This window comes from Rhamphochromis sp. 'chilingali' (genome assembly GCF_963969265.1).
Source record: "Rhamphochromis sp. 'chilingali' genome assembly, chromosome: 11".
In the NCBI taxonomy this organism is placed as follows: domain Eukaryota; kingdom Metazoa; phylum Chordata; class Actinopteri; order Cichliformes; family Cichlidae; genus Rhamphochromis; species Rhamphochromis sp. 'chilingali'.
Genome location: NC_137938.1, coordinates 37252252 through 37278479, shown reverse-complemented (window position 1 = coordinate 37278479; position 26228 = coordinate 37252252). Strand labels below are relative to the sequence as shown.

At 44.1% G+C, this 26228-nt stretch overlaps 1 protein-coding gene across 1 annotated transcript; it reads right to left on the bottom strand.

Moving 5' to 3' along the window:
- Positions 1-251: 251 nt before the first annotated feature.
- On the bottom strand, positions 252-23593 carry LOC308405281 (beta-1,4-galactosyltransferase 3). The gene is made up of 7 exons (XM_080895793.1): positions 23439-23593; positions 12028-13262; positions 8428-8663; positions 7271-7458; positions 5649-5771; positions 5198-5302; positions 252-3139 (listed from the first exon to the last, which is right to left on the bottom strand). Exons 2-7 carry the CDS (start codon positions 12299-12301, stop codon positions 2926-2928), a joined length of 1140 nt encoding a protein of 379 aa, XP_080751919.1. The 5' UTR covers positions 12302-13262; positions 23439-23593; the 3' UTR covers positions 252-2925.
- Between the last annotated feature and the right edge of the window lie 2635 nt (positions 23594-26228).

Below are 26228 nucleotides of genomic sequence, written 5' to 3'. Positions count from 1 at the left end.
TTCCTTCTACCAGCTTTATTATTAATTTTCCAAATTTTCTGCAGAATTTTGCTGGTTTTTTCCTAATAAATGTGTCATTTTTTCTATTAACTTTGCCAGTCTTTCTCATAAATGTAAGACGTGTAAATGTTTTTAAAAAAGCCCCTTAACTTTTGTTTTTACTGAAAGCTGCTGAATAAGTGATTTTTGATTGGCTGGCGGTTATCAGTTATGATACACACTCACCCCCAAAGAAGTAGAGTCAGCACGTCTTCTTGAGTAATCATTTATTAATGAATTTAAGGCCACTCTGGAGTGTGCAGAATTCATAAGGGGCGCAGAAATAACTCAATTACATCATCCTGGGTAACTTCACTCTGCGGCTACGGATTTCTATTTTCACATCAGAACGGAGTCAAACCAAAGAAAACGTTTAAGCAGCTTAAAGAATCAAACATATTCACAGGTAGAGGTGGCTTGATACGCTGAAGTAAATGCTCAAAATACAAGTTTCCAGTTCACAACACAGCATGCTTCATATGTTTGAAGTGAGCACTGATATGTATTCAGCACTAAGTTGTTCTTGGCCATGCATGCCAACTCCCAGTACAGATATATAGACGATATTATATGAGTGTGTAAGGCCAAAGGTTGAATATGATTTCAGAGTAAAGTCATAGTCTTCACACAGGACAGGACAAAACGAAGGTCTTTACAGAGCAAAAAAACAAAAAACGTCAAAAATGATCCCCGTCCACAAACTGTATATAAAAGATGGCTGTAGCATCGTGCCTTAAACCTGCAATCTTTTCTAACGACCAGCAGGTGGCCCCAAAAACAGGACTGCACTAACATGTAGAGCCAGTCGAGGGGACTGACTGCTTCCTGTTCATCGCATCGTACATAATGGACTGTATATAAATGATGGACGGAGCCACTGTGACATCACATCAATCCTTCCCATCAAATTTTTTTTACTTTAATAAATGTACATGCTGGTTCTGCGACTCCTCAGAGGCCCGCTCATTCTGGACCGCCACATGAAACAGGAAGTCCACACATCTGCCATCTTTTACATACAGTCTCTGTCTGATACCTGAAAACTACTGTGTGGTCTGTAGTGTTTCTGCACCGACAGTGTTACACAAATATTTGGACTATACTTTATTATTTCACAGCTTTTCACACCGTCAGCATCCTCTTTGGTTTTGCAGCCAGCCTCACTGGTGACGATGCCCCCCCCACCCCACACACACAGATCTGTCAGTGGAAGAAACTGAGGCATATGTAGGATACAATGAGGACTAACAAAATAAAGGCATAATTTAACAAGAAAATAAATACTTTCTTGTTAAACACTACATTTGAGCCATTTCTGTGTTGGTGCACAGTTTGTTAAAAAAAATAATATTCAACACCTGCATGCATTATTCATACTTACATTAGTGTTTTTTCAATTCTGTCTGTTTGGCAAGTTAACCAGTTATAATCAAGACTGAGCTAATGTCTGTCCGCCTCATGTCGTCTACATAATCTGTATTACATAAAAATTGAATGTTTACATTTTCAAACCACATTATTTATTTATTTAGTTTAAATTACAAAAGTAAATGCATGTCCCCCCCCCCCCACACACACAAACTTTGCCCTCCATACTCGCCTCATAAACACTATTTGGGTGGGTGGCTGCTGATCTCTGTGGTTAATAGGTAAAGCAGGTGCCAGTTTCCTCAAATAATTTGTACCAAAATGATTCGCTGTCATTTCCTGCAAGGCCATCATTCAGTGTTCTTGTTTCAGTAATTAAAATAGTTTAAAGGCACCTTAAAGTTACAAAATGTAACTACAACTTTGACCACTGGGGGCAGTGTTTCACCACCAACTTCTTGCATTTCTATTCAGCTCCATCAACAAGTTCTTATTTAAGGTGACTCGTAATGTAACTGGCATTACACTAAAGTGTGTCGTCATCTCTTGAAACCTCTTCCAAAGGATTTTAACAATTATTAAAAACACCAGGATTTACATAAAGTACCCCAAATATTGCCCAATGTCATTGGCCTTAAATATTGATTACAGTTTTCTTCTAATGTTTGATTAGCTTAATGAATGTGACCATTGAATTTCATCGTTCCATTTAATTTCCCAGATTTGTGCAGATTGAGGATAATTAGTGTCACATCCAAATTCACTGCATATAAAGCATCAGAGAAAAGAAAAAAAGACTCCATTTTGATGCAAAGCTTAACCCCACTGAACTCAGACAGAAGAGATGAATTCAATCAGAAGACGTCAGACATACTGAAGTTTAAGGAGATGGTGTAAAAGGCTGAAAAAAGAGGAGCTGCAACTTCATCTACACCATGAAATCACTCCCGCTGTACTTCCACAAGCTCATCTATAATCTTAAAAGATACGTTTGTCTTTGTAAAACAAAGGTGTTCACAGACAGGTGTGCAGAAGCGAGAACTTTGCCTTGACGGTAACAGAAGCACAGAAAACCCCTTCGGTGCTTTGAGACGAGAGGCTGACACAGTGCGACTGCTGCTCCTTCAAATCCACCATCCTCGGTAGAGTAAGGTACGAGTGAAAAGACGAGACAAAAAAATAGATTCTAAGGCCTCACACGGTTAAACCAGCGACCACAGCGCTGCAGATATATAAACTCATAGAGTCCAACTGTTAGCCCTGCCCCCCTCTCTCGGCTGCGGCTCCCTCAGAAGAATAAATTAGAGCAGGACCGGAGGAAGCGGCACATCACTTAGAAGAGTTGATCCATCTTTAACAGATTTAGGGGTTTCATCATCCAGCACGCCCGACGACGTGAAGGCGGAGCGACACTCGGGCGACAAAACTTACAGAAGAAAAATCTAGAGGAAAAAAACCCAACACCTTCATACAGCATGTACTGATAGGATTATCCGTCTGAAGTGAGAGTAGCGAGGACTACTTCTCTTTGAGCTTTTCAGCGGCGTCTTTAGCTTCAGCCTTGGGAGCGGGGCCGGGAGCCCGGGGCGGCGGGTGCAGGCCGGCCTCCGTGCCGATGTTCACGGTGATGTTGGTGTACAGGGGCAGATATTCCCGCGAGATGACCTCGTATTCCACCGTGTTCATCCCGTCCGCCCTCCAGGTCTGACGCGTCTTAGCGAGCATGTTGAACCTGACAGACACACGAAGCAGAGCATCTTCACTCTTCCAGGAGAAACAGCACAGCGGCTCGATTACAGCAAAATCATGACCTCGTTGTTTCATTGTTTACAAACAAACAAACACTTTTCCACTTCGAGAGTACAGTAGACAGTAGACAGGTGTCCATAAGCAAACATGTGAACAGACTGTAATCTGGCTTAAATAAAAACAGCCTGTGGCCTCACTTGTAATTTACTCAGGACCAGGTTTCCTCTAAAAGATGTCTGAAGGTTCATCGTGGTCTAAGGAGCCACGAAACTAAAGCGTCTGGACTTCTTTAGGTTTCTTGAAGACATTACACCTCTCTGTCCTAAAGGTCAAAGGTCACTCCGTTGAGGATGTTTGAAACAGGAGTGAAAGAAGCCATCTATGTCCATGGCCATCTTTCAGTCACATGATAGGGTGGGGCTAGGTTTCACAATGAGCTCGCCCAAAACCGCTGCTGACAATGACCTTTTTTCACACCGTCGCTCATGTGATGAGGCACATGACCAATAGTTGGTCAACGACCTTCTTAAGGGTTAAACACCTGAGACGCTCCACCGTTTACTCTCAGAACTGAAGAAGCGTCTCAGATGAGCGTTTAAACATCTTCAAGAAACTTAAAGACGTCCAGATTCTTTTACTTCCGAGCTCCTTAGACGATCTAGAAGATACAGTTTCCAGTTTCCACTGCCCTAAAGCGCCAACGCTGAACAACACCGACTAATTTTAGTTTGCCGATCTGCATCGGTATCAGCATTTATACATGCCAACAAATGAAAATGCAAAGGGAGGCAGGAGAAACACATGTTAGAGGTGATGATGTGGCACCGCTCTGGAAATCCCTGTAGGATGCACGACTGTTTGGAATAACGGGAAAAATGACCAGCTGACCCGAGAAGAGTCGGGAAAGTGTCAAAGTATGGAAATCTTTGCAGGACGCGTGTGTCGGAATGAAGAAGGAAATGTTTTGGAGTGTGGGGTTTTAATATCTTCAAAATCTGCATCATTCAGGCTCCGGACAAAATTTACATAATGAAGCTCGCTAACATCAGATGCGTCGGCTCCGTGTTTACGTCTTTTTTTCGCGATAGATTCTGAAGCTGCAGGTTTCATCTTTCTTCAGTCAAAATTGACTGAACCAGCAGCCAAAGAAGAGCAAACTACGCTTCACATACACGTCGTCATGAACTCCCTCCGATTTGCTGTTTTGCCTCCACTTCATGCACAGCTCTCTCTCTCTCTCTCTCTCTCTCGCTGTTTACTTCAAGAACTGTTTCCCATTCGCTTGCTTGTTACCCACCAGTCTACAGCTGTTTACAGCGCTGTCGGCCGCTGCGGTTTAAATGACTTTTTCATTTCTGCTGTTCAATACTGAAGAAATTTAAAACTGTTTAAATTTATGCAAACTTGCAAAACGCTCAGCTGTGTCTCTAATCAAACCTCTAACTTTGCTCTGCTTCACGTCAGCAGCATCAGGTCATGTTCATGTGTTGATTCGTGGTTTTCTTTTGTTTTTGATCTACTGCTGAATATTTTTAAGGTCATCTGCTATAAAAAAAAAAAAAAAATCTCCTTCATGTTTTTCTGTTTTATACGGAGCCCTGCAGGGGACATGGGAGAAAAAAAAAAATTAAGACGGACTTTTGTGAGATCTCGCAAAAGCCCGTCTTAATTTTTTTCTCCCATGTCCCCTGCAGGGCTCCGTAGTTTTATCCCCAGTTCTTTGACACAAAGGCATCTGCTGTGATGCTCACACCTTTGATCAAGTCTCACAAGTGTCAGCTTTCTTTTTATAGATATAAAAATATGTATATGTACTGATAAATAATAAGAATTATAATATTTCCGACTGAAGCAAAATGTCCTCGATTCAAATCGAATCAATTCTAGAAATCTGTGACGATACGCAGCCCAACTTCCAGCTAGCTGTGACGTAGCGTGTGTCTAACTCTGGTATCCAACTATGGCCAGCGAGTCACGTCTGGTCGTTTCTGTGCTCAGACTTGAGATCTCGTTATGCCAGCGAGCACTCGGGCCGCAGTACCTCTTTGGGTTCACGTCGTTGCCTTTGTCCAGCTTGTGTTTGATCATCTTGTACCGGCCCACCTTCAGTGAAGGACGAGTGATGTACATGCCAGCCAGAGAGACTCTGTGGAGACCAGAAACAAGCGTTAGACCGATCACCCCTCCTGATCACTGAGGACACGCACAGCATTTCCCACATGATTACGGGTTAAATTCAGGGGTGGGGTCACTTTGACTGACATCTAGCCTCGGTCTCCAGTAATGTTTGACTCAGCTGTGTCAGGATCTCTGGACCATGTTTGTGCTCTTGGTGACTGTTGGAGAATTCACCTGATCAATAACAGGTTTCTACTGTTGCCCCGGACAGTTTATGGATGCGAGAGCGCATAAAATGCAATATGACAGAGGCTGCCTCGCTCTTTCATGTGGAGCCTATGAGGAACCCTGAAACCGAACCGCACGATGCTCACCTGACTCCGATGTCGTCGTCCTCGCCGCCCCAGCCCCAGTAATTGTTGGGGAAACCGTTCATTTTAAGGTAGTGCAGGGGCGTCAGAGCGGACACGCCTCCAAAATACATCTTGTATGGAAGCCTGGAGAGGGTTAGGATTAGAAAACAAGACAAATTAAAAGCGGAATAAAGAGCATCAGGGTTTTATTATTAGTTTCTGTACTGTTCAGACAGGTTAGAATATATGGCAGGTGTGTGGAAACTGAACTCTGGCATTTAAATAACAAAACACACACATGCAGCTTCTGCAGAGTCGCCGGGTCCATGCAGCAAACACAGAAGCTAAAGTTTCACTGAGCCAAGTTTATTTCTGTAACTCATTTAAAACTACAGCAGTGCACAAACACTTTCAAGTCAAGGGAAATGTTTTCAAATTAAAGTATAGATAAAATTCAAGTAAAGATAAAAGCAAATCAACAGTAACCACGTGGGGTGGACGAGCTCGAGTAAAACCTGCCCTTCTTTACCTCAGGCCCCCTCCAGTAAGAACTTTAAACAAGCCAACACATCTGTCCAGCAGAGAAACATCTGGGTATTTCTACCCTGCACTGATAGAATATTATTATTTTATTCTTCACTCATTAAGTTATTTTTGCTTTATTCTGCTGATTGGACCGTTTTACCACAGAGATTATATTCAATACATTTCACTTGGACACATTATAGATGCTTTTTTAGTTACAGAGCTCTTTAGCACATTAATTATTACATATAGAAAAACTACATTAACAGTAAGCTTTATTGTACCTTTACTATTCTGCTGCTTTATTTATGTATTATTTGTTTTTTAAATGCAACCTTTTCTACAACTGACATCATGACACATTTTTGTCACATTATATTTTAATTCATTTTATCGAGTTACTCTAATCAACTCATCCTGTTTTTTCAGGACATTTTATCTGAATTTATTTCATTTTAATATCTAAATGTGTTGACTGAGCCAGTGTTACACCCTGGAGCAAAGCAGCACCTTTTCCATCAGCACCTACGTTTGGGTCGCCACAGTTTTCAGGGGTTCCCATTAGGTCACAGCACCGGGTAGAGGTACCTTCTTTTAGTATCTGCTCTCTCGGGGTCCCCAAGCGATCTGAACAGGTACTAAATGTGATGTCATCAGAATGCTTGTCAGTGATTGGCTGGTCAGCAGTATCACTCGATGAGTCATCATGAAACCGCCATTTTTGAAACTTGGCAACGACGGGAACGGCTACAAAAACAAGGCCGTGAAAAGCCACAGACAGAGCAGCAGGCATATCGTCACCTCGACATCCACTTTTTTGTAGCGTTCGTGCCGCATATTAGTCACGTCGCAGGACGCTCGGACGTGTCGCTACGAGGACAACCATGCATGTTAGGTAGAACCGGATTGTAGTGGCGATCCGAGCAGGTGCTAATGGAAAAGGGGCTACACTGAAGGACAAATGAGGGCTGTCTGAGAAGGCTTGTGGACTTTTTCTATTGGTTGGTTTATTTGAACTAAAGTGAAATATTGCCCACTCACAGGACTGCTTTCATACAGCACTTCATTCTACAGCTTGCACTGAAACCACGACATGTATCGGTCGTTCTCAGACATACTTGTAGCCGAACTTGTCCATGGCGATGGCCGCGTGCTTGGGGTTCGAGTCACAGACGTACGTATTCCGGTCGTCTTCTGGAATGAGGTCCACATCATGGAAGAAGAGACAGTCCCAGTCCTCCTCCTTCATGGCCTCCCGGAAACCGGCGTTCATCAGCTTGGCTCTGTTAAAGGTGTAGTTTCCAGCCTGCAGAAGAAAAACAAAAATGTTTCTTCACGTGACCGTGAAACAAGTTTAAACGGAATATTTGTGTAAATGAAAAATGCACAAAGCCAGACGTTCTCACTCAAAGGAGGACGCACAACAGACTTCAGCAGGTCAAATATTCAGCCACAGAAACGTTGTGATGTTTGTGCTAAACAGGGATTAGTGAGGTAAACTTTAAAAGCATTTCAGGGAGTTTGTGTGAAACGAGCAACCAATCAGAAGACTGTTGCATAAAAGGAGGAGGAGCTTGTTTCAGACAGGATGAACCGACGCGCTGCTGGAGAATCCAAGAACAAAGGAGACATAAGCCCCGCCCACTGGGGGTTACGATCTAGCGGGACCAAACGTACATTTTTTGTATTTTATTCATTTACTTTTCCACAGGTAGTCCCACTGAGACCCAGTGTCTCATTCCCAGGAGAGACCTGATGGAGCGACGAATGCAACGATGTCCTGTGACCGCGGGCCACGACTCAGCTGTGTAACATAAACTCTGATAAATAAGACGCCAATGAACCAGAACTAGAAAGTTTAGCTAGCAGCACATTAAACACACATTTAACAGCACTATCAGAATGTGACTGAATCCAGCTGAGCAAAACTAATAAAAATATCATTTATAAAAGCATTTAATTGAAAATCATCACAGAGTGTGATGGTACGATCCAGCTCAAGAGGCGCAGGAGATAAAGAGCTGAGAGTGAAACATCAGTGAGCTCTAAACAGATTAAACCTCTGAGCTGCTTCAGATTTCTTATCATCCAACATGCACATCCAGTGACCACACACCAGAGGGCGCTCTTTATCAAGCATCAACTAGTGCATCACCTTAGACAATAAAAACCCTCAATACTCCAAATATTATAAATCTAAACATTAACACAAAGACAGTAAAATTAATTTCCAACCGCCTTCTGAATTTTAGTGTAAAATAGAAATAATAGAAACCTGGTGGATGACGTAAATGCCATATTTGAGCTGCTGCCGCTGCAGGAACGGATGCAGGTAGTAGAGCAGGAACTTGAGGTGGTGCTCTCGGTGTCTGTGGGGAATGATGATGGCCGTGCGATGCCTCGCCACACAGTCCGGCGGCCTGTATTGTCCTCCGCGCACCACCAGCGGATTCTTCCTCTCAACCTCGGCCAGACTAAGGCGTGACGGGAAGCTGACGTGGATCGGCCCTCCTGTGGAAAGAAGTTATAAATTACGTCCAAGAATGAATATAGTTACCGGACAGAAAGCAAATGATGTGGTCAGGGTACGAGAGCCATCCTTTGTGACATCAAGCTTTGAAATGACATTAAGTCAGACGTCAGCTTTAAAAGCACAAAGTCAGCCGTGTTTGTAATGTAGAGATCAGTCTGACAATCCTGCACGCGCTGCTCGTCCAGCCGCCCGCCTGAGGTCAGGGGGACAGAAAAACATATCTATAAAAGGAGAGAAAATTTGTCACTATATTAAAAGTATATATACACACTGCATTAATCAAGGTTAAGCTGACGTTTGTTTTTTTAAAGCCACGTCGCTCCAACGCCTGCTGACTCATCAGATCACGTGAACAGGTGGTGGGTTACAGATGCAGGTGTGCCGCCTACCCAGGTCAGCTCATCGTGGAAGCTTCAGATTTCTGTTTTCAAACAGACTAAATACAAATATCCCCGCCCGAGCCTTTCAGCTGTTCCAGTGGAGGAACCCGAGCCGCTCAAACCTCCAGCAGGTTTCGTTTGTCTTTGTGTTACAGCGACGAACATCTTTGTTTTTTCTTCAAGAGTCTTTTTCTTCCCTCATATCAATTCATGGTCTTCAAGTGGTTTCAAATTACTGAATAAACATGCGGCAGGATTCTGGGTTTAGACGGCGTAGCTGGAACAGAGCTGACAGAAGAGTTCAAGTAGAGCGCAGTGAGCTCAGGGCTCATAGTCAAAGCTTCCTGGTACAAAGAGCAGTTTCCTTTTAACGTCAAATCCTGGCAAACACGGAGCATAAAAGACCTCTTCAGGTGGAAAACTGTCACAAGCTTTATGGTGCCTTCACACGGTGTGACAGAGCTCAGTGGTTTGATGGCAGCCGTATGGTTGGCATCTCTTACGTTTATTGTGCACACGTCATTTCCACAGAGCCAAAGACGTGGCCTACACGACTGTCAGCGCACTGAAATGCCCCCACAAAAACATCTGTTTTACAGAAAGGACAAAATCACTGAAATATGACAACCAGAGGAAATGTAAGGCGCGCTCACTTGATGACATCGACTCACATGAAGAGTTGACTGAAACTTTCCCCACAGCAGGTGAAAAAGGGTGGAGAAGGTCATGACCCCTCTGCAGCGTCATGTTTTTATAGATGATTGATGGACATAAACTTAGCACCATAAAAGCAGCGACTGTGTCACACCCTTTAGACACTAAGATCACACAGGCGCTCCTTCCCCAGCCTGTTAGTGATCAAACACAGATCCTTTCCTGTATATCAGACAGACATACGGGAAACATGCAGGAACATTTAAATATTTTTAAAGAGGTCAGAGTGACACGTGAGAACCGTATTTGGCTTTTATCCATAAGGACAATAACAAAAACTGAAACTAAAGTGAACTGGAGGCAATAAAACTGACTTTTGTTACCATCCACACACACTCAGGAAACCTGAGTGCAGATCAGCTGTGGGGTCAGAGTTTGTGTACAGGCTTCATCTGAGAGGCAACTTGAACCAGGTCAATCTCATCTCATCTCCACAGGTATTTTGATTCTAACTGAACTGATCCTGAGAAAGGAACCACACAGAGAGCACGCTGAGAAAAACAAACTATTTTTATATAAAACCTGAAACCAGGTGCGTGATTTCAGGTTCAAAGCTAAAAGGCACTCAGAAGCCAGATGTTACATCACGGATAATAAATCTGATTTCAAAGGGACAGCATTTAAACGTAACATTTGGTTAGGCTCTGAGCCCGTGTCTGGGTCAGGACAAACATGTTTTTTAAGTTTAATGTGAACTGAAATATTTCTCTTACTTAAACCCTCTATCACTCACTGGATTTATCTTCACTTTCCTTCTGCAGTTTCTTTTCTTGAAGATACAGCAGAAGGAACCAGTAGAAACTTCTTGACAATGGGTATTTAGCGTGATGGCGCCGCGCTGACACGTGTTCAGAGGCTGCTCTGAAGAGGCTCGATGTTGGCCTGAGGCAACACTGGTTTGGAATGTAGGAGAGACGGTTTGTGCCACTTATTGTTGGGTTACGCCAAAAATGTGGTTGGTTGGCTCGTGTTAATGACACACAGCTGAGAGTAAACAAGCTGTTATTCTTTATTTCCACTTCTTAAATGTATTTATTCATTATTTAACATCTTCATTAACATCGTCTTTTAACGAGTCAGTTCTGTCTGAAACAAGCTGTTTTGACTCCGCTCCATTTAATCCAGCTTTCTTCTGATTGGCTGCCTCCTCAAAACAGAAGGTTTGTGCAGCAGGTAGGTTTGGCTTCTGTGCTCGATGACAACCATATCAGGAGCCGAGAGCAGCCAGAGCTGTAGAACAGTGATTAGAGCTTTCAGCTCACAGGTATTACTTGCAAACTCGCATTGACTCAAATGATGTTTAACATGACTGTCAGCCACAGGAACAAACATACTGCTTTTATATAACGGGGGAACGAAAAGCACAAAAGTGCTGCATACATTTCCATTTTCTCTTCAGTTAATATTAAGTCAATACCACCTGTTTTGTTTATCCTCTCTGAGACTGAACGCAGAGCTAAACAAGGAAAAAAAAAAAAGGTCACGTGACTCAAATATGCAAAAAAAGGAAAAACCCTGCAGTGAGGCTCGTGTGACTGGTCTAGTTTGCCTGTTTATTACAAGAATATTTACACTATATTTGAATAAAGGTGAGACAAAATCAGAAGTTACTAACTTGTGCATATGAGAACACTACAGTAGTGAGGGTGAAACATTTAAGCATAAAAGTGCACTTCAGTCCTCGCTCACACTCAGCTGACTGCCGGCGAGGGCACCTGCACCAAAACATGGCATCTAATCTACAGCTGAACAAGTTCAATTACAGCCACATTTCCATCCATCCTTCTTCCACTTGTCGGGGCCGGGTCGTGGGCGCAGCAGCATAAGCAGAGAAGCCCAGACCTCCCTCTCCCAGCCTGTCTGGAGGAACACCGAGGCAGGGAAAGCCTGGAACAGCTTGCCCAGCGGGCATCCTTGTCAGATGCCTGAACCACCCCAACTGGCTCAACTTCACAAGCCAAAAAACTTTCATGACCTATAACGTTTCATCAATCAGAGCTGAATTTTAGGGACTTCGCCTGCATTACCTTCAGAGGCTACACTGAGCCCTACAAGGACGCAAAGTCCCAAATACTTTATTTAAACAAGAGATTCAAGCTTCAACTTTTAAGGGTTACCTGAAGTATGAATCGCTGTCTTAAACCTTTACGATGGATCCACTTAACTAGTGAACATCTATTTAAGGCTAAACGGAGAAAAGCCTAATCCACCTTTGGATCGACACTGAAGACGTGGCATGAGCACTCACCTATTAGAGGGGACGTTTTGGGACAGTAGGGCGTGTCGTCTCGATGGCCGTGAGCTTTGGGCAGGTGGGAGAGGTTGGCGTATACGTCCCCTCCACTGATCGTGGGTGTGGTGTGGTTGCGGCCTGATACAGCGCCCCCGTCTGGCTTGCGGAAGATGCGTATGAAGTAAGTGACCCTCTTCTGGTATCCCTCTCGGGACAGCAGCGCCATCACCACCAGCTGGATGCCCAGGAACATGATAAGGTAGCGCCATTTGGACTGAATACTGAACATGGTGACGGCTCGGATGGGTCCAGTGGAGACAGGTGGAACTTGCTGCTCGGGCGTAGCAGGTGATGATTGTCAGGGTTAGAAGAGGGTGGCGTCAAGCCTTTTCCTTCCTATATAATCCAGAATATGGCAGCGCACGGCGAATGTCAAGTGAGTGACAATCTGTGAAATATTTAACTTCAGTATGTCAGACGCGAAGATGTCACACAAAAAGGCACTTTTGGTAGGCTGTAAGCACAAAGACCCCCAAACAGAACAAAAGTAGAAAAATATTCCACACTGAGACACAAAAAAAGAAAAGAAAAAAATCTGGTCCACTTTGTCCTCACTGCATTCCCCGCTGCTGCTCAGCAGGTGGTAGGTATCTCCAGAGCTGACTGTTGGTCCACTTTGTGTTTGGTTTGGGGAGATAATGCCAGCCCCACATTATGGAGTCTCACACCGACTGAGCACCATCCGCTGCCCTGTGAAGTTCACTCGCCTCCAGCCGAACAATCTGCAGCGTCTCCTTCTCTCACCCTTCCTGCCTTTGTGAGCTTTATGCTGCCTTCTGCTGTCCCTCCTGCTCTCTCCTGAGGGAGGCCTCCACAACAGCAACAGCCGCCATGACAAAGGGGAGCATATGCAGCCGTATAGGCGCTATACTTTACAGAGGATTACACGGCTTCCAGCCGCTCACCGCCTGACTGGCTGGAGAGACGGTGGGAGTGGACCGTGACTTGCATGGGAGGAGTGGTCAGAAGGGTCCTGCATGAGTGAGTGGGTGGGTGGGTGAGTGTTTGTTAGGGGGAGGCTTCAGTACAGAGTGAGGCTGAGAGAAAAAGAAATAGGGGGAGGAGGACGAGGAGGACGAGGTCGAGCTTTGACTCCCAATGCTATTATTCCATGATGATGCGATCCACCTTAAGCCGCTCACTGGTCACCCTGGATCGACAGGAACTGGACGGGTCACTCCAGCATGGCTCTGGAAGACAGGAGAGGAAACAGGGCGGGTGTTAAAACTGACTGACATCCTTTGGCTGAAACTGTTGAAGTCAGCGATTTCAGCACACAAACAATGAGCTGTTGTTACAGCACAGGCAAACAAATGGATTGTGTTTGTTTACAGAGACCAAACAGAAAGCCTGCACTAATCACTCAGTGGGAGATCCCTGCTGCCCACTGTGGGCGGCAGACGGGAAGCCACGCATCACAGCGTCGAGGAAGTTTCCAAAATCTGCAGCCGGAGCAGTGCATCCTTCTGCTCCTGATGAAAGGACCCGATGATGTCGTCCTTCCTGACCCGAGCTCTGCTGCAGCGATGCCGAGCACATCCTCAGTTACAAATCAATTAGCGCTCGTTAAAGCAGCCGCACTCGGAGCACTAATCCTAATCCCAATCCTACTGAACGCTACGTGGCTGGTGGAAACACGGACAGAGAACCTGCGCCCACATCAAACACCGCGACCCAAAATCAAACGATATTTTATCCTGAACATGAACTTGGATTTCACCCTATTTTAACTGAAAAGTAATCAGTTTCTGGACATTTTTTAATGTGTATTTTTGTTTATTGTCATTTAGTGGAAATGCCACCATGTCTATTCTTCTGCTTTTTACATTTTTTATAGAAAAACATTCAGAGGAGGACATATGGTCTGTATTTAAAGAGAAAGATTGACAAGACCTCAAAAATATCTGAAAACTATAGAAATGGTAAAGATTACAGACCCGTGGCAGCAGTGCTACATACAGAAATTATTCCAAGGCAGATCATCGGTACATGAAAATTCTGGTATAACATCACCAAGAAGACTGTATGATAGGATCTTCAGCACTTCAGCATCAAGTACCCACAGGAAAAGGTCACATTATGAACATTTGTTCCTGCTCAGACTCTACAACAGGGCTGGGGAACTCCAGGCCTCGAGGGCCGGGGTCCTGCAGGTTTTAGACATCACCCTTCATCTACACACCTGAATCAAATGATTAGTTCATTACCAGGCCTCTGCAGAACTTCAAGACATGTTGAGGAGGTCATTAAGCCATGTAAATCAGCTGTGATGGATCAAGGACACATCTACAACCTGCAGGACACCGGCCCTGGAGTTCCCCACCCCTGCTCTGCAACAGGAGATAAGAGCCGCTTGCTGAATCGTGTGTGTGTGTGTGTGTGTGTGTGTGTGTGTGTGTGTGTGTGTGTGTGTGTGAGGACGACCCAAAAAAAGAGCTGTAAAGGTAGGCAAACAAAAAAGAGACACTGATGTGATCAAAGATATGCTGAGAGAAAAATGAGCCCTTTTTGTTCCTTCATACCATCAAAGCCGTGTTAGTCTTGCTCATTTCGACAACAAAGCGAACGCATTCTGAGCATTTAACACCGAGTGCCTCGGGAACTCCACGCAAACTTTAAAACGACAGACAGGAAATGAAGAAATGCAAAAACAAAACACACTTTGATCAACTTGCAGAAATGTACTGATGCTATCTGACTCCTCGTTCTTTAACAGCTGACTGGGGGATTTTCATGTGAAGGATATTAAATGGGTTTCCTATTTCCCCTCTGAGAGAACATGCGGATCAAACAGAAGAGGAAATCCTCTGCGGAAGACTTTCATCAGAGCTGGGAGCAGATGGGAGGATTGACCCCTGACATGTCGCCCGGCACCTATAACCTCTTGATATGGTTTATGACATGATATGTCAGAGACTGTGGCTAATCCCACAGAACGGAAATTCATCTCAACCACTCTGAGCAGATAAATAAATAACGTAATCTGTTTTGAAGTAATCGCTGACGCTTTCTAAAAGGTTCACATTCACTGGATTATGAGTCTGAAGCTGCTCTTCAACCATGTGACTGGACAGAGGGAATAAAGGTCTGCACATCTCTAAATTTACTCAAGTGCACTGAGTGCATTCAACCCTGGAGCCTTAACGGGCCAAAGGAGCTCTGAATAAACTCCTACTGCTAGTACCTGCCGTCTAATCATGTTAATCTTCTTTTATTGTAGTCGACAGGAGGCTGCTAGGGCGGCGCCTTCAATGATCATGTGATTTCTGAACCAGTTCGACTTGTGATTCCAGCACAGCTATGATCAGTGTTGCCCACAGATTCCATTTGCGCGTGCCACATACCACTACAGCAGCTGAGTTTTCGGCCCATGAAGTTGTTTCCACTATCAATATTTTCATGTTCACCTGCTGAATAATTGTCGACCTGCTTTTATTATAGACGAAGCACATCGTGTACCTGGGAAAACAAACGCACACAGTTTTCTTTAAAGGGTGTTTGACAGACTTCCTGAAACTGCAGGGCGAGGACGTCGGGTGTTGGCCAGTCGTAGCACAGCAGGGTGGAACATTAGTCTGCTGTGTCTGCCAAGCATCACTCAAACTCAATGTATGGGAATCGAGCCTTGAAAAATAATCCAAAATACTCGATTTTCTATTATTTTCCACAAATGATATAATCTATAGGTGGACGGGAGAGACACCTCAACATATTATCCAACAATGCACACAAATCAATGCTTGAATTCCAGTTTTTAACCAAAGGAGATAAGATGGCTATTAATGTTAATATTATGTGCCAACTTGATCTACTAGACAACTGGAGAAGATCCCTGGAGAATGAATTCATGCGCTCCGTGGCGCTCCCGTCTATTCTCATGTTCTTTATGAAGAGCAGAAATAACAAAGATACTTTAGCGCTCGCGGCTCGTGCTGTACCTGAGCTGGTTCACACAAAGGGAGAACCTGGCAGCGAGCGCCTTTTAAATAAAGCTCAGGCGCCAACTTACACGCATACAAAAGAGGCCCGGAGCTGCATGGATCTTTCTGTGCTGGCTGAGGATGAGGAGTGAACTAAATACAGAGAGGAAGAGCAGCAGTCTGGTGACGTTCTGTGCTTTTGACTTCATCGGCTCTCCTGCACGGATGGTCTTCCTCTCTGCATTTAGAGCCACATCAGAGAGACCCTTTTCTGCTCTGTTTCCCAGCATTACTGTGTTCTTATTTTCCACCCAAGTATACAATCTCTACATTTTCCTTCATTAGCACATGTCAAACATGTGGTACCCACTCGCTGTTTAGTTCAACTCGAGCCGAGCCGGCTGAAGAGTCGCCGATCAACAAGAAACTAGAGATGGCACCAAACCACTTTATGTTCGATACCGATATCATAAATTTGGATATCTGCCGATACCGATGTGAATCTGATACAGTGTGTTTTTAATCAATAAAACAGTTTTTTAAACATCTTCCTGCATTTGGAAAAGTTCATACTCAAGTTTTAACAAAACAAACAAACAAAAAACACTAAAGCTATTGTGTTAAACCTGTATGCAAAAAATACACCATTAAAATATTTCATAGTTCAGCAAAACTGATCAATCTCATAAACGTAAACCTACAGCATCCTCCCTATTCTGGCATTTTAAAGAGCACTTAGCAGAAATATTAAACAACATAACTAACAGGGTTGCAAACTCCCAGCAAAAAAAAAAAAAAAAAAAAAAGTGAACCAGTCCCCAATTTTAATTTAATGCATGTGTTAAAAAAATGCACAGAAATTATTTTTCAACAATAATTAAATAGATTCAACATCTTCCTTCAACAGAACTGCAAACTGCACAGATGGTACCTTCCCAAAGGAAAAAGTACTCTAGCTTACTAGGGTATATTAGACTTAACAGTCACTATATACAGTAATGGACTTCTATACATTTTACATCAGATGAAGACTTTGGGTGTAAAACTCCGATAATTATTTATTAAAAGCTCGACATTTCAAATGAGAATAAGAAAGAAAAGTATGTCTTTGTGCCCCCTTTTCCCTGTTAATGCCCTATCGGCCCCCCTGGCTAAACTTTGCTAGATGCGCCCCTGCACAGTTACGTCAGCTGCGTAGATATTTAATGGTTTCCCTCCGATATCCAGTAATTTAGTTCAGTATCGGCGCGATACCGATACGTAATATCGAATCGGTCCATCCCAACAGGAAAGGTTGAATGGAACGACTCTTATATAGCTTTTCTACTCTTCCAGAGAACTCAAAGCACTTTATACAAGATGCCTCATTCACACCCATGTTTTAAGTGTTTTCTATCTAGCAATCACATGCATTAGAGAGCGACCTGTGCCACCACAGGCATCTCACTGGATGTTCAAGCCACAGGCCAGGTCATGGTAGATTTATGCAGTTAAAGACAACAGGACTTCTTTCAGGTTCCTGAAGATATTTCGCCTCTGATCAACAAAACTTCTTCAGTTCTAAAAAAACTGATGGGAGCCCCAGACATGTGGGTTCTCCATACAGAGAAGTCCTGAGAGTCGCTGACCCTCCCTGAAATCACAGGTCTTAAAGGATCACATGAGTCAATACTATCTCAGGGTCAAGGGTGAGGGTGTGACACACTGCTCCCACACACCATCATGTGAACTATTAAAGTCAGCAGGGGTTGAATAGCCTGGGACGGGATCCTGGTTTTTGGAAGTGAAGACCCTTCTTTGATGAGAGACTGAACATCTACACACATCAAACAGCAACAGTTTGCTTCACTTCAAGCTCTTCAGACTTGGTTGTATCCTGACATGTAGCTTCCCAGAAACATAACTAAGAGTCACACTGAAATTCTGCAGTGACTAATTGGTTTCTGTAGCACTGTTTCCCGTTTCTGTTCCTGGTCACTCCTCCTTTTGTTGCCTTGCTGAATCAGCTGCTTGTTAGTGTTTTGGCAGCAAACCTACTGAGCGACTCGGGCCCACCAGCATAATGATGTGATGATGATGTATACTTTACTGATCCCTGTGGGGAAATTCCTCTCTGCATTCAACCCACTCACTCTGAAGCAGTGGGCAGCCGCTGGGCGCGCGGGGAACAGTGTGTGCAGACGGTGCCTTGCTCAGGGGTACCTCAGGGTAGCCAAACCCCTGATTTTGGGGCACTCGACCTGCTGAGCTGTCCCTGCCCTAAGTACAAATGTTGGTCACACGTGTTATGTCACCAGCTTCAACTGTATAAATACATTTTACCAGATAAAACCAAGTCCTTCACCCTTTTTCTCCTCACTAATTTATTTTCATCACTTGTATTATATCTAAAGTTCAACTAAGTCCTCTGTGAAAACGATCCTTCAGTATGAGGTTAAATTAACCTTGGATGAAGACTCATCAGTTTCATGAGCATTTCAGCTTCCGTGCTGAGGAAGAGTCTATTCTGTACAACATCCTCATTTGTTTTAAGAAGACCTGTGTAGATTTTAGTCCCTTTTGTTGTGCTGGTTCGCCATTGTTAATATATTCTGCTTTTCCCTGTAAGATGATAAGCTCGGGGCGGGGAATTTCCTGAGTGAATCAAGGCCGGCTAATAGCTGCATGATGATTTCCTAATAATCCATTAAAGCACCGTCGACATTTATAAGACTCATGTTACATTTGTTATGTCACTGTGAGTTCATGTAGGCATGTCTTTATGTCCACAATGCTCGTCCAGTCTCAGGCACCACCGAGTTAAAAACTGACCCAAACCCAAAGTCTTCATTAAACTTCAACCTCCAGCCATCTTTATTTATTTAAACTATTTACAAAAGCAAGCTGCCCAGCTGCTAGGGTCTAAAGATGAAAACTAAACCGCAGCAACTGTCAGGCTAATAGGAACACATTAGCACAGGGAAGATGGAGGATGAGGGTTAAGTTGTTCTCAGTGAAATTTCAGGTTGAAGCTCCCAGATGGGCCGAGACAAACAATCATGGCAGAAAGAAACAGACGTCTGAGATGATCCAACCACAACACGAGGTTAGTCATGAATGTTCCCGTGTGGTTTGGATTACTCACTATAAAAAGTTCTTTTTTAACACGACTCAAACTACAAGGGATCGTTACCAAGCCTCAAAGACAGCCCAGGCCCAGCAACAGGCACGTATTAGACATGTCCTAACTCTATTACTCATTTCTGCTACAGACCAAATTCAAACGGTGTCGGAAAGAAGGGATGACGAGCTTTACTGGGATATTCGGTGTATCACGGTAGCACCAAGTATCCACGGGGTAGCGTAACATAACCACAGACCTGCCTCTATTTCACCATGTGCACTTCACGTTACTGCAACTCCTCAGCCAGAACTACAAAATCAGTCCAGGCAGCCGTATGATACAGGCTGATAAATGGCTGACGTGGTTAAAAGGAGCAGATAGATGTTATCGACTACTTTTACCGTCAGCTGAAATCTGACTGTTTATGTTTATTTAATTACAGTATGTCAAATTATTAACATTCCTCTCTCTACAACATCGCTCCAGGTGGAAACGCAGCTTTGCATCTATTAATTTCATATGCAAATACATCTTCTCTGACTTTAGTTCTATAATCAAGTAAAGAAAGTTCAGCAACAGCTCCATGTGGTGCAGGCGTGTTTGCACACATGAATGAATGAAGAGGAGCCAAGAGGGTTCTGAACAAAAGTGCTGAAACGAAGAGCAGATGAGAAAATAAAAAGGGACGAGGGGGGAAGAGCGGAGATATATTTAGATCACGTAGCTCACGGTCAGCAGTGTCGTTCAATTCCTAAAGGCACAGCACAGAAGTGAAGAACAGCAGGCACGGAGGGAGGTAAAGAGAACAGCCGTGGTGGTAACCACAGAGGCCGAACACCACAAACACAGCTTCCTGTCTTAACTGAGCGAAAACTGATCACAAATTTTCAATGGAAATTAGATGCGGTTTAGTTTACATGTCGTGGTTATCTGAGCAGGAAATTCTGGCTGCGTCGAGCCCCGCCCCCCAAGTCGTTAAATCTGCTTCGCTGCTCAAAACTGATTGCAACTGCCTTCGAGGCAAAAGTTTTTCTTACTAATTCTTTACTTCAGTTATTCCCAAACGTCTCAGGGGCAGCGTGTGTGCACAATCGATTACATTTAACAAAGTGACCCAGATAAGCTGCAGAAAACGGATGGATGCATAAAGCTATGCACATTTACAGCTTTACACTCTGAATATTTTCAGAGTTACAGGCGTTGTAAATCCACACAGATGGGTCAAACCTTCTTAATATTTGTATGTTTGAGGTCTCGTTACTTCTTAAAAACCAGAGACGACTTCTTATCTGGAGCACAATCACGAGCTTCCAAAGTGCAGCCTGTGAGCAGAGCTGAGGTACAAAGTCTGAAATGAAAGTGGGGAAGTATTTCCCCCAGAGATACTTCTTTGGCCACGGTGCTTTTCCACTGTGAGCTACACCTGAAACCCCCCCACTGAAAGAAATACACACAAAAATGGAAACGCCACAGTGAACATACGTTTCCCTTCACTCGGGAATTAAGAACTAAAATTCATTTTCATTTTCTCGTTCAAAGTGAGGTTTTAGGAATTCGAGCCTCAAATGTAGACCACAGAATTTAATTCTTCATAGCCGGCCGTGTGAGACCACTGACTGGGCTCCTATACTGGAACAACATTTAGAGAAACAGCTGGAGCGATTTCACTCATCGTTCGATTCTGTTTAGGCAAGATAAACTGCTTCGTTCAGGTTAGAGTCTCACGTTAGTGCCAGCAAAGACCAGCACTGAGCCAGGCAAGCAAACGGACATCAAGTTTGTTTGAGAAAGCGCCTCGCGGTGTTGCTCAACACCCAAACAGCTCCGTCCTGACCAAAAACAGGCTGAGCGACAGGAGTATTTAACAGTGTTAGTGACCATGGAGAGGTGCAGTCAGATGTGGTTACACAACAGCTGTATTTTTCCCCGATGCTGTCACCAAAACAACAGAAAAAGCGACGCATCATTCCTAAAAGCTTTGCACACTTAAACTCTGCATATTCAGGCAGGCCTTTCCTCTCAAGTACCAACCAAGCAGGCCCAGGCGATGAAATAATGTGTAAACATGCCCTGAGAAAAGAGGCGTCTGCATCGCAGCGCGTGCCAGGGACCCTGTCATGGCAACGCCTCCTGAGCCCCGACCATTCATCACAGTGCAGCTGGTACACGTCGCCATGGCTGTTCCTCAGTCCGACTCCACCGAGACATGAGAAGGAGAACAGAGTGGAAAAAAGCCCATCATTCTCCAGCTTTTTCCACCTCCTCTCCTCTTTTTCTGCCTCTGGTGGCTCAAGCTGTTTCCATAGTGAGGCCTTCCTCACCAAACCATTAGGGAAAGTTATTATCTAATGACAATCAAAGCAACCTGCACCAGTTTGTAGATGGGAGCCATGGGGATAAGAAAATCTCCTCAGGGATAGATAACCCACAACACAAAGGCCTCCCAGAAGCAACAACATAACAACACAGCAGCTTTTTCAACATTCAGGATTCAAGGTAGTAAAAATTTATGTTTTGATGTTAAAAGTTAACACCTAAAAAAATAAGAGTTCAAATCAAGCAATACTGAAATGATTCAATGATGCAATTCGTCTGCAGCTAAATCTTTATCGTGATAAATATGGAAACAAAAACGTGTCAAAGGCTTTTTTACACTAACAACAAAAGGCATGCTGTAACGAAAACTAGCTCCATGTAACACTGAAGGCAGATGATGCTGAAGCTGCTCAGCTGTATTGAAACAACAACATCCTGAAAAGCTTGTCTGAGATGCTATCAACAACGCGGTCTGAGCCTAACGCTTCATGCAGGCCAAAAAAAGGAAGCACCACAGAGGGTGCTATTTAAAAGAAAAAGGAAGAAACGGCATGAAAAGAACAGAAACGTTCTTAAAGTGTGGTCAAGTGTCTCCTCTGCAGAAAGAGCTTATACTGAGTCTCAGCCTTCCTAAGCAAATCTGACCCAAGGTTATATTGAAACAGAAAGGATAAGGCCGCATGAAGCGTGTTTTAAAGTCACACATAACAGCTCCAGCACCAACCACACTAATCTGACTTTATAACAGCAGCAACAAAAAAAAGAGATTAAATGAGACCTGGTGCAGAACCAGCAGCCGTTAGTGATTTTAGCCCACGTTTACGGTTCGGTAACAGAACCTAATAGTACAGATTACTTATTTTGTTTCTGTAATTTCATTTTATTTAAAGGTAAGTGTTCAAAAACAGAAAAAACCAACCAACAGATCTTTGCTCACAGCACCCGACCACAGCAACCTGAAAAACTATAGAAGTGAGAATCAAGATAGAGAAGTGGCTTCGACCAAACAGTTTCCTGAAACACACAAACTCAAGTATTATATCTTCATGAAAACCTTTTTAAAAAATACCTGCCCTCATGATCTGTATCACTGTTTATCCTGCTTACCTCACACTTCAGTTTATAAAGATATAAATCTGGACTCTGAGCTCTTTAATACCTGTGACAGCATGTTTACTCTGACTGATAAGAGCAGGACGACTTCAGAGACAGACTGAAGCTCTGGTCCTCTCCCCGGTAGGACAAAGAAGAGCAGCCCCTCTGCTGCTCTCTCACCTCCAGTGTGGGCTGGGTTCAGAGGGGGAAGGGGGCCGCCATGCTGGGCCTTTTGTCCCGCTGTGGAGAGCACATATACGAGGACATATGGGCAGGAAGACAGGCTGAGAAACCTGCCTTATAGCAGGGAGGTAGCGGGAAATGGCGAAATTAACGAGTTCTGTCCGCACGTTAAAGTGCTCAGAGAGTAGTTAGCTAATAACGAACCCAGTTTCCTGGTAAATGCAGCTGCCATCGTTAAACTTTTATCGGGGTCGGCTTTTGCTTATAGGATCAACACATCAGCTAAAACGGAAGAAGAAGAAAAACAGACTTCGGGGGGCTTTATAGCAGACACAAAGTTAGTTAGAGCTGGTATTAATCAGCATTAGCTTACGCAATGCTGCTAAGAGCTAATATACTGATTTAAACCCCGTGTTTGCCCTTATTCTTGGTAACACTCGGGCTCGCATCGACAGTTTTCCAGCAGGGGTCTGATTACTTTTAAGTGGAGCTAACAACAGTCCCGACTGCCTTTAAACTGGGCTCACTTTTTCCTGGTTTTAAATCATGTAAAAACATCCGAGAAAAGGGCTCCCACCCCAACTCCAAGCCGATCCTCGCCAGCTGTGAACGCCGAGCCGCGCCGCGCTATCCGCGGAGGGGAGGTTGTTAGTTAGTTACTTAGCTGGCTAGCTAACGGGCTAGCATCCCCACACGGAGCTGTTTTGGCTCCATCATAAAAACAACCAAACGTCTTTTTTCAGTCTTACCTGAAGGTGTTTTTATCCCCCAGCAGGTGAAGCGACAGTTAGCGGTCGGTGTCCCTCCAGCTGCCCGTTTCCTGCTCAGTATTTCCGATGTGCGCTGAAGTTGGAGCTGCTGTTTGGTTGCTGGCTCGGAGGCTGAATGAGCAGAGCCGCTGCAGCTCGGCACTTTTCTCCTCCCCTCCGCGGTCACAGCTCAGAGCTCAGCAACACCGACAACCGGCCACAGCTGCTGCTGCTTTACCACAGGAGCTCCAAAAACAGCCACCAAGACCCACGGGGGACTGTTTTATTTTATTTTTTGTTTCTGTGGCTTTGACATAAAAGCTAGCAATGAATATGGAAATCATCCTTGGTTATTTTTTTTACATGTTTCTTTATCACTGCTGTCTGTGATGTATTTTAATTACATTCTCCAGCTGTAATCTTTAACCTGTACTTCTATCTGCTGCCCTTTTTAAGGGTCACCCCCCTCCTGTGTCACACTAACCATCTGGATGTCCTCCTTCATCACATCCATGAATCTTCTCTGAGCTTTTCCTTTTTCCTCCTGTGTGGCAGCTTCTTCATCATTCGTTGCCCCTCATTTACATCATCCCTCCTCTGCACATGTGCAAACGTCTCAGTCTTGGCTCTCCACAGACTCTGTCTCCAAACTGCTCAAGCTGAGCTGTCCCTCTGACACGTCCATTTATAATCCTGTTCATCCCGGTCTCTCCCAGTGAAATCCTAACATCTTCAGCTCAGCCTTCCACCTTTTTGTCTCAAAATCATGCGTCACAGCAGGTCTCACTACCATCTTGTAAGTTTGCCCTTTCACTTCTCCTGCTATCCTTCTGTCACAAATGACCTCTGACACTCGTCTCCACCCTGGATGCGCTCTCTCTTGTGCACTGTCCATCACGTTGGATGGTTGAGCCCAGTTATAGGTAATTAATATTATGAATGGTACCGAGAAAATGAAGTGTCAGCATAGACCTTCAGTTTTGGGAAACATGGCACATTGTATGTATGTTGACTGGGGGTTGGGTTCATTTAATAAAATCCAAGGGGAAGCACAAAAGCCCAGTGTAAGACAAATAAGCATTATTTTGAACTGTGACTCATGCAAAGCTGCTCCAGTAGAGTCCAACATTAAAAATGTGGAGCTGAGAATGAGCAGAACGAGTGCACTTCAACAATGTGTTGTTTTTAAGCCTGCTATGTTAGCCATCGTGCATGAAGTAGAGCTTAGTAAGTACAGTGGAGTAGAGACTAAACATTTCTCTCTGGACTGAGTGAAAGCATAAAGTAGTATAACGTGGAAATACTCCAGTACAAGTACCTCAGGGTTGTACCTGAGTGCTGTCTTTGTGTAAATGTGCTTTATTCCCCCACAGCCAAACCTGAGGGCAGTTTTTAGAAGTCAAGTCTGTTATATTCTTAATAACTCAGTGCCTCTGTTCACTGTTTATGGCTTTATTATTTTTACAGGTTCCTAAAGGAGATTAGTTGTTTTCCCGACCTTTGTACAGACATTTCATCTGAATTACAAATCTATAAATCTTACCCTGAAATCTTACCTGTAATACAATCAGTGGTGGGCTCGACTTTATTTTATACTTTTAGGTTTTGAGGGTGTCCCTGGCAATTACATAATCCAGAATAAGGCCATGAGTTTCGTGAGGTGCATAAATTTCCTGCTAGGCGAGTGGCTAAAGGGTAAATGGCACAGGAAGCATAGCAGGATGTGTGCTGGTAGAGAAAGCTCACTGCAGTAATTTCCATTTAATCTGAATTTGGTTCACAGAAATCAAAGCTGACATTCATTTCGTTGGGAGGCACTGCCGTCAGCTGTCAGCAGGTTTTGAACTTCTGCTCTGTATGATAATCATATTTTGGGTTCAGTAAGGGTGTGTCTATAGACGGGCACACGGAGCCCCCCCAAAAAATGTCAGCTAGGACCCATCCATCTTTAATATACAGTCTGTATACTCATTCCAAAGTCGTCATTTAAAACTGTGATGATCTGGAATTTAAAGATAAACAACTCACTCATCGCCTGCAGCAGGTTACAAACACATTTAAGGTAAGATAACATTTATGCTTTCAGAAGACAAGCGTTTAGATGAATGATCGCTGTGGCTGCCTCTGCACTGAATCACCTTTGTTTACCTGTTTCCGCGAAGATAACAGTTATCGAGATGACAGGCCAGCCACCTCGCTACAGCTTACTTCCTGTCAGCGCCTCAACGGCTCAAAGCAGCATGGATGTTGTGGTGTCAGGCCTGTGGTACAGACTCTTCCCTCGACAGTGCTTTGGGAGAAACCACAGGGTGGATCAAATATTCACCAGGATGTCCTCCTGCCCAGAAATAGCGATCCCGCAGCTCTGTCCCTTTTATTTCGACCAGGTCACCTACATCCTTCCTACCACACCCCTGTAGGTACCACCACTCTGATGGACAGGCGGTTCTTTAACTTGTGTATTTGATTTCCTAATCATCTTCCTCCCACTTCAAGGGGCAGCGGTAACCTCCAGCTGCAATGCTTCAACTCACGGGCAAACTTAAAAACAGAGACGCAAAGACCGGCAGGGGTGCGCCGAGAAGCTCGGCCCAGCACCGGCATCCATCTGAGTCGACTCTGTCAACTCCAGAAGCCAAAAAGCGGCAGCAGTTTATCCACACGGGACTACATCTATCTCATGTATGGCTCCCACTGCTGATTAATAAATGTATCTATTTTATCTGGTAAATGTTGCGATTGTACCTGATATTACTTCAGCCATTAAAGAACAGGTAACTTTTGTGTTGT

Excerpts from the sequence above, each read along its gene's own strand:
- LOC308405281 (XM_080895793.1), bottom strand. The coding sequence starts at position 12,301 with ATGTTCAGTATTCAGTCCAAATGGCGCTACCTTATCATGTTCCTGGGC. Across the intron at positions 5,772-7,270 it reads ATGGACAAGTTCGGCTACAA|GCTTCCATACAAGATGTATT; the intron begins GTATGTCTGAGA and ends AACCCTCTCCAG. Across the intron at positions 3,140-5,197 it reads AACGACGTGAACCCAAAGAG|GTTCAACATGCTCGCTAAGA; the intron begins GTACTGCGGCCC and ends TGTGTCTGTCAG.